At 45.2% G+C, this 8,983-nt stretch overlaps 1 protein-coding gene across 2 annotated transcripts; it reads right to left on the bottom strand.

Moving 5' to 3' along the window:
• Positions 1-1,812: 1,812 nt before the first annotated feature.
• LOC123085777 (probable inactive receptor kinase At5g58300) lies at positions 1,813-7,047 on the bottom strand. Of its 2 annotated transcripts, none has more exons than XM_044507482.1 (3): positions 6,836-7,047; positions 2,969-4,323; positions 1,813-2,654 (listed from the first exon to the last, which is right to left on the bottom strand). In XM_044507482.1, exons 2-3 carry the CDS (start codon positions 4,245-4,247, stop codon positions 2,020-2,022), a joined length of 1,914 nt encoding a protein of 637 aa, XP_044363417.1. In that variant the 5' UTR covers positions 4,248-4,323; positions 6,836-7,047; the 3' UTR covers positions 1,813-2,019. The 2 variants fall into 2 exon arrangements, with proteins under 2 accessions (XP_044363417.1, XP_044363418.1); XM_044507483.1 differs by lacking the exon at positions 6,836-7,047 and adding an exon at positions 4,505-4,740.
• Between the last annotated feature and the right edge of the window lie 1,936 nt (positions 7,048-8,983).

Raw genomic sequence — 8,983 nt, 5'->3', positions numbered from 1 at the left:
CGTCCTCGGTTTCGAGTCAATTTTTTCAACAATATTTTTATTTGCAGACTGAACGACCACCCTAAAATTTTCGATAGCTTTGACCCTCTTCTTTTCTACTTCTGATGCGGCATGAGCAATATCTCGCTTCTGACGATCCGCCCTATACTGATCAAATGTGTATGAGTCAAGCGGTACATACTGTCCTCCATGAGCAAAAGAAAATTCTCCCACTGAATGATATGTTAATTGTCTTTTATCCGTCCATGGTTTTCCTAGCATTATCGAACATGTATGCATGTGCATAGGAAGAACATCACACAAGACCAGATCACCATATCCGCATAAACTGAACTGTACTTCGACGCGATGTATAATCTTGACAAACTTGTCCTTCCACCAAAGCTCATATGGTTCTAGATGTTCAATCAACGGCAGGTTCAAAGCATCAACCATAGTCTGACTCACCAAATTCATCCCAGAATAGCAATTCATCAAGGTTGAACAACTCGCCGGCCCTACACGCACACGCGTAAAGCATTGGTACCACGGCAAGGCACGCAATGGATCCTTCTCCACCGACATCATCAATTGCGAGCTACAATCTTTCCTCATGATAAAAAATCCAATAGAACTCGAAGAAAAATATTGTACCGTGAATAACCTTGCTCTGAATACCACCTGATGAGAACCGAACCTCGTTGTGAGATCCGATCCGTTGTTGTGGCCCGACCTTTCACGGTACTCCACCTTCAGTAACAGTAACCTCTCGCCCGCGCACGCGATGCACACGAAGTAGAGGGTTTGAACCTTGCGGCTCAGCACGAGAGAAACAATCTGGACGACGGCACCTCACGCGCAAAACAATTTTCCTCACAAAAATCGCAATAAAGAGGTTTTCTAAAGCTACCTCAAAAACTTGATACGAGTGTCTACTCCTGAAAATACATCTGTCTATTTCATATCAAAATATAACCTCAGTTTTACATGGTCGCACCTTTGGCCTTTATAGGCTGCACACATGCACAAAAAAAAGATAAAAGGAAACTCTAAACCGAACCTGAAACTTCTCCCGAGACCCACAAGGTTACATGCCTTATTTTTAGCATGCAATCTGTTACAAGGAATATCTAATTCTAAATATGCTTGGATTATAATTTGGTGCGCCATTATTTCCTTTAATTGTTCTGGTGGACCCCATCCAACTTCCTTCAAACATAGCAGACTCTACACACTCCACGGCACGTTTGCACTTGCGTGATATTTGTGCGGCTGAAACAAGAACATAAATCCTAGTACCTTGATTCTTCCTTTAACTCCTTCCATATCTCCAATTAAATAGCCATAATTCTTGGTTGCATGCACCGAATGGATTTTGCCTCCTACAATTAAAACAGAATAGCATTCTATGCTGGCTTTCATCTCATATTTTTCTCTCTTTATTTCTTGCACCATTGTACGCATGTCAAATTCTGAAATAAATCTTATCTGGTCCTGAGCTTGGACTTGTTTCTTCTTTCGGCCTATATTAATTCTGTCCGATGCATCAACGTGCATGCAAGTATTAGCTAGTGTATGCTCATCTTCATTACTTGGCCGTAGATACTCCAGTGTAGATGCATCGTACTTTCGGACAACACCGGCTTCAGATGAAACATCGATGACCTTACTGTTTTTATTATGAAGGGTCGTATCATTTTCCCCCGCAAAAAAGAGAGAGAAAAGGTTAGAACATCTTATGTTTGTGACCGGAGGGAGTAGTTCTTCATCTATTGCTTGGGTGCGATCTTGTGAGGAGCGATGTGTGCGCATCTGCTACTTGCAAGCAGGTAGTAGAAGATAATCAATGTCGTCAACTGACACAACAATGTCTGATGCCCACGAGCAGAGGCAATGTATTAAGATTACATGTTAAAGAGACTACCAATTAACTTGCACGCATGGACTATTGGCACAGTTATAGGGATACAAGGCTTGTTCATGGAATACAAGCCAGTGCTTGAGTTGCTTCTGGACGAACAAGCCAGCCAGAGCCAGCATTTACGCCGATGGAGGGTTGGAGTCCCTGGGGTTTTCATTGGAAGAGGCGCAGCTCTCGGAAGCGGTGAACTGCCGGAGGTCCTCGATCATCCTGATCACCTCTGCCATCGTGGGGCGCCGGTCCGGGGACCGCGACGTGCAGGCCATGGCCAGCTGCAGCATCTGCACCAGCTCATCCTCGATGTTGTGGTACTTCATCAGCGTGACGTCGAACACCTCGGCGGTCCACTCCTCCCGGACCACGGAATGCACCCACCTGGGCAGGTCGATCACGTCCTCCTGCCCCTGCGACTGGAGGGGGGCCTTTCCGGTCAGCATCTCCATGAGGAGCACGCCGAAGCTGTAGACGTCCGACTTGTAGGTGAATTTCCTGGATTCATAGGTCTCTGGGGCGCGGTAGCCGACCACCACCCGGGAGGTGTTGATCGGGAGGCTCATCAGAGTGCTCATCCCGTAGTCTGAGACGTGAGGGTTGTGGTCTTGATCCAGGAGCACGTTGGTGGACTTGATGTTGCCATGAGCAAGCTTGGGGCCTCCTTCTGCATGGATGTGTGCAATGCCCTGTGCTGTTCCAAGTATGATCTTCATCCTCGTATTCCAGTCCAATGGGGTCTTCTCCACAAGGCCCTTAATACCTGTTCATCACCACTTTAATCAGAACATGAACATTGCCACACCATCTACAGAAAGGCTATTTTTTTTCTTGTTTCTGCTAAACAATTAGAGCCATTTTCAGTGTGTGGGTAATCAACAATGTCCTCTTAACAGAATAAGAAAGTGAAGTTCATGAATGTGTATATTCTACATATCATAGCTTGCTATCTGCATGGTCATTTTGTGCATGTAAGTTTTGCTAGCTCAGGGATGATAGGCATGTTTGTCTTATGCTAACAAAACAATGGATCTTTAGGCAAACAAAATTATGCAGGGGTGAAAGGCATTAGCGTACCGTGTAGCATGGCTGAAAAGCTTCCAGTAGTAACAAATTCATAAACCACAAGCTTTTCATCCTTTGAGTAGTAGTAAGCACGCAGAGGCACGAGGTTTGCATGTTTGCCTACCCTTCCGATAAGCTCCATCTGCTGCTCAAATTCTTTCTTCCCTGCCACAACATCCTTGAGCCTCTTGACAACTACTATAGTGCCATCCTCGAGTAAAGCTTTGTAGGCGGTTCCATAGCTCCCCTTGCCAAGGACTTCTGCGGAAGCTCTCAGTAAGTCTTCCAAGTCAAAGTTGTAACTGCATCCCTCCAAGAAAACCAACTTGTTCTTGGCAGCCATTTGGACACCACTGCTCACATCCGCTTTATGCTTGTCAATCCTTGCACCATCGGCTCCCTTGCTCTTGTAACCAGCTCCCGCTTCTTTCCTATCCTTCCTCTTTGAAAAGCACACGGTGAAAACAACAGCAGCTAGCAGAAACACAGCAAAGCCTCCAACAGCAGCCGCAATGATAAATCCAGTAGCCACTTTCTTTCCATGTCGTGGCAATGTTTGCGACGGTGGTAATGAGGGTGTCGGCGAAGGAAGAACAGAACATTCAGCTAGAGGAGGCCCACACAGTCCAGGATTCCCCAGGAATGAACTATTTGAGAATACTTGGAGGAAGGGAGGAATTGAGCCATTCAGCTCATTACTGCTCAAATTTAATTGTCTTAAGCTTGGAAGCTTGAGATCAGGAATAGGTCCAGACAAAGAATTTTCTGCTAAATTCAGGATAGATAACTGAGTAAGATTTTGCAAGCTTGTAGGCATTTGCCCTGTAAAGGAGTTGTAGGAAAGGTCAAGGGTGATGAGGCCTGGAGAAACAAAGGAAGGCAAATCTCCTGACAGTTCATTATGCTGAAGAAATATGGAACGTAAAGAAGGGAGTGAGATGACATCAGAAGGAATGCTTCCGCTCAACCGATTAGACCTCAGGCTTAACACCTGAAGGGAGACAAGCTTGCCAAGAGTATTTGGAGGAATTGCACCAATCAGCCCAGCAGCTGGTACCCTAAGGGCAAATACATGTGACCGATCCTCTGCGCATGTTACACCATGCCATGAGCACAGCGAGATGTTTTGATCCCAGTTGAGCTTCTTGCCATGGTAGACTGCGGAGGAAAAAGCAAGGAGAGCTTGCTTCTCAGAGGCTATGTCTGCTGTAGCCAATGAGATGAATAGTGATAGGAGCAGGTGCAGACAGAGCAATGGAAGCAAAGAGCCTCTAAGATTTAGATAACCCATTAGAGAATATCTCGGAGTCAACTTGACTAAATGAGCAACAACTTCATCTGTTTACGCCAATGTAATAATGAAACAGCTGCAATGAAAATGAAGATTTTAGTGCTAAAATATGATAAACTGAAAGAACAACTTCAAACATAAATCTATTTGCCTTTAACTCGTTATAAAACTGCAAGCAATAACATGAGATATGTGGGTGTGCACGCGGAGTGTGGGAGGAAACACAGTTCCTTGTGCCAGTGTGTAGATGCGCGCACCTGTGGAAGACATAATGAGGACTAAGGAAGAACAAACACAAAGGCAAAGCCCCACGCGGTCATGCCATGAAAGACCAAAGCACTATCAAAGGGAAAATATTCCTACTGGAGCCTGACAATTTTATAAACTTGTGTTTGAAGCTAGTGCAGCTTGCTTCTCTTTTTAAAAGGAAGTCAAATAAAGCGGAGGAAACCGAAGAGTGTGAATGATCAGAAATTGTGCATGGGAAGCCTCTAGGCTGGTTTTGCAACCAAGCCCTTTACTGAGCCTTCTTATTCACTACGGAGATGATTCCCTATGCTCCTGAAGCATTGTCAAATCATAGGATAACAAATGCATAACAGCTAATCAACACCAGGGACAGGAATTATGCATCCAAAGAACGGCGCTCATTTAAAGGCAATACAAGCATGAGATAAAAAGTTGCACAAGAAAGTAACTAAAAGTAAAAATAAAACATAGTGGTAGGGTCGAGATGCAATGATGTAAAAGACGGAAGGCATCAATAAAGCAGAGAAAGGGGACGCAAGAAGGAAACTAAAGCTCATCAATACTGGTCTCCAAGATGAGCACATCATATCACACACAACTTTCTTGAATGGAACACCAAAGTACGATTACCACAAACCAAATATAGTCTAGACACGAACGCTCGTTTCCAGCATCAGGAAACCACATCACGTGGCACTTTGTTAAAGTGGGCTCAGCTTAACTAAGACAGGCTAAGTATACTGTAGAGGACAGCACGCTTGAGCTCACTATCCAAGCAGTCAGATCTTACATGATTGCAGCAGCCTTACCGCCAGTTTTGAGCTAATCCATTGGCAAGTGAAATCAGCACACATGATGTTCATTCGTTTTTTTCAGGATAACAAGCCCAGTATGCAAGGTAATTGCCAATATAAAAAGCTGCTGCCTGATCAGAGAATCCAACTAAACTAAATAAAGGTTAAAGGAGAAGTGACACAGATAAAGGCAAATCTGAACCAGACTAGCCTAACTATGTGAAGTCGGGAAGCTAGGGCAGTGGCAAGGAGATGCTTAGTGTGTGGAAGAAGATCCAGAGTGAGATTTGCACGTGCAATTGGACCCTAGGGTTGCTGCAGCATTGTTTACTCACTCCAAGATGTAGGTTAGCGTGCAACTGTTTACTGAGTACCAAGTTAAATGTGTCGTATTTTTAATTTCATGGAACAATCGAGTACTGGCCGGTCCTCCAAAACCACTGCTGAGGACATGATTTTTCAAGGGTTCAGAGTTGACGCATTTGCAGCCCTTAAAAGCTCATCAAAACCAGTGTCGCCGTGTGTAATATTGCTTTGTTTTTCTAGACGTTTTAGCGAATTGTTAGAGCAGTAGAAGTGTGGCTTTTCCTTTAAAGCAAAAGAAAAAAATGCTGTACTGTGCAGTACTAGTGTACTACTAAAAGGCTTCATGGCATAGATGCTTTACTGCTAGTGCTAGATCTACACTATTCCACCAGGACAAAAAACAAGAAATGTACGTAACACATAGATTAAAACACAGTCTATTTTTTTCTCCAAAAAGGGGGTTAAACCCCCGGCTTCTGCATCATTGTGAACATGGTCCATTTTTTTGTCTATTACTCCCTCCGTTCCTAAATGTAAGTCTTTGAAGAGAATTCACCATGGACCACGTACAGAGCAAAATGAGTGAATCTACACTCTAAAATGCATCTATATACATCCATATGTGGTCCATAGTGGAATCTTTACAAAGACTTATATTTACGAACGGAGGGAGTACTAGTCTGTAGAACAAATGTATAGCTAACAAATACGTTGAATTTGTATGGCCTCCTTCTTTTCAGCTTATAAGGGCAGTATTTTCTTGTGCAGAGCAAATCTAGCGTTTGGTATTCCTGTTGCCGGCAAGCGGCAGACTCATTATTTACTAGAAACTGTTGGTTATCCTGGTTCCTGGTTGCAGCCACACTGGTTGGGTCTTGCCAAAAAACAAAAAAACCTTGAAAGGGTAGTAATCGACTGTACTACAAGCATAGAGTAGTTTAATTAGTGCACCCGCAAAAAAAATCGTTTAATTAGTGAGAACCAGGGTGTTGCGGGATAATAGTGGACGGGTAACAACTAGAAACGGGAATTGAGGAGCGTCTGGCTGAGAAAACCGGCCATAGAGGCGCACATAAGTCACAATTACTTGTAGTAACTGAAAGGATTGCAGGAGAAACCAAACCAAAAAGTCTAGAAAACAAGCATCTTCCTCCGTGTCCGTGGAACTGAACATGAACGAGGCACGCGCAGAGAAGAAGAAAATGAGGGAAATGCAGGGGCCCAAGAGCGGTGCGGTACCTGGAGCGCGCGCGGCGGAAGGGGTCCTCGTCCGGTGTAGAGATGGCCAGAGTATACGCGACGGCGACGGCGGCGGCGGCGGTGGTGCCGGTGCGAGTCGAGAGCAGAGCAGAGGTGATGGAGAGAGGACGGAGCGTTTAAAACGAGGAGGAGCGCTGCCTGGCTGCCTGCCTGACACTAGGCTTGGGCCGGCCCGTATGGAGTGGAGCCGCAATAACTTTTTGCGCAGCGGCACGCTCTTCTCGCTGCCTATGCGCTTTTACCGTCGTGCCCCACCACCTGCACTGCACATGTCCCACCCAGCTGGTCAAAACCCGGACTGTAACCGCTGCACGGCACTAGTCCGCTCACCAGTTTTTTTTTTTTTGAATTGGTTTCCCTTGTCTTTCATCCGCGCCAGCTTAGCCATACTAGTAGTACGTATTATGTTTGTTATATGGTGCGAATCTCGTGAGGTCTCCCTCCACCACCTGTCGCTGCCACGAACAACAGGTACTAGCCAGGTTCAGTTTTAGTTTCTTTTTTTTTCACTAAGATTTTGCACCACCTCGTTTCAAAGCTTAAAAGCCGCGAGGGAGAAAGAAAGGATAAAGGACTGGAGGAGTGCCAAGTGCAGCCCCGGACCAGTCCAGCGAGTCCAGACATCCCACATCATCTATAGTAAATTGCAGGAGACAGACTTCAATGATGGATGACCCATCTAACTTTTTGTTGTGAGACTCAAAAAGAAAAAAAATCTAACTTTTTTGGGCTGCGTCAAATTTTTTTTGGAAAAGGAGGATGTACCCTGGCCTCTGCATCTGGCGATGCATTTAGCCATATTATTAATTATTCACAAAGACCATAAATGTGATACATCAATAAGCCTGAAGCCACCATCTTGGCAACGCTGTTGCTACTCTTATCCCCTTGATGAACGCGTGTCGAATGTCCGGGCCTAATAGCAAACAGACATCGTACCAAAGCCTAACATTTAAAGCCGTGTGTTCCATCAAAGTCACTACCTGGATTGGGTCCCACACCGGTCTGGCACACTCCTAGTGAGCACTACACGCTGCAAGGGCCGACACTTCCATCTTCACTCGGGTTATCCTCAGAGCAGAACTGATGCATCGACTTTGCCAGGCCTCTCTGCCATCAACGCCATCATGACGCCAGACAGTTTCATCCTCCTGCGCGAGTACATCTCCAACGCGCCCAACGCCGAACCTCCGCGGCGCCATGCCGTCGGGATCCGCCGTTGGCCTTGCGGTAGATGTAACACCGCTCCACCTCTTGTCCCCTCCAGCCATCACGTGCTCCAAAACGATGCCCCCCCTGGAGGGACAACGACATCGAAGGTGCCATTAAGGATGGCAATTTTACCCATGGACATGGATATCCTACCCGAATGGATAGGGTTTGGATATGCTTTTGTGTCCATGGGTGGCGCCCAAACCCGACCCGATTGTTTGCTTGTAGGGCATGGATATAATCTTGTACCGTGGGTATACCCAAACCCGACCTGATAGTATAACTTAATGAGCAAAAATCTACTATCCCTACCCCACAATCACATGCCCCACTATAATTTTACACATTGTTATCTAAAAGATGCAAAATAAATTACACAATCCCTGTCGTAAGTTTTATTAGTTGACATTCAATCCCCTCCGTAGAATACTCCAACGCCCCTTCCCTTATTTTTATCTCGTTGTTAAATGACTCATCATTCTGATCTGTTAGAAAAATACTAAATGAAGTTAGAATGTCAGTGAATGTTGATTTACCATAAGTTAATGTATACCATAAGTGAAGCCTAGCCTACCACAAGGTGAAGAATGGAAGAGCTTATGTTAACATTGTGTTATGTCTTATTTATATGTCTCGAGAGGACCCAATGGATATCCAGTGGGTATGGATATCCATCGGATTTGGATATGGACACATTTTTTCATCCGTGGATTTTTTCATATGCGGGCAAAAAATGTCTTCATGGATATGGATATGGATTTGATACTGTGCAACCCGATCCAAACCCGACCCATTGCCATCGTTAGGTGCCATCATCGTCCGATTTGGTAGGCCTAGATCTAGGGTTTCCCCCGGAGCATCACAAGTGGGGCGCTATGACCTACAACAACGATGCTCAAGAAGGGAACAACGTTA

This window comes from Triticum aestivum, chromosome 4A (assembly GCF_018294505.1).
Source record: "Triticum aestivum cultivar Chinese Spring chromosome 4A, IWGSC CS RefSeq v2.1, whole genome shotgun sequence".
NCBI lineage: Eukaryota > Viridiplantae > Streptophyta > Magnoliopsida > Poales > Poaceae > Triticum > Triticum aestivum.
The sequence above is the reverse complement of the archived record's forward strand: the minus strand, read 5'-3'. Positions and strand labels throughout refer to the sequence as shown.

Excerpts from the sequence above, each read along its gene's own strand:
- LOC123085777 (XM_044507482.1), bottom strand. The coding sequence starts at position 4,247 with ATGGGTTATCTAAATCTTAGAGGCTCTTTGCTTCCATTGCTCTGTCTG. Across the intron at positions 2,655-2,968 it reads CTTTTCAGCCATGCTACACG|GTATTAAGGGCCTTGTGGAG; the intron begins GTACGCTAATGC and ends GGTGATGAACAG.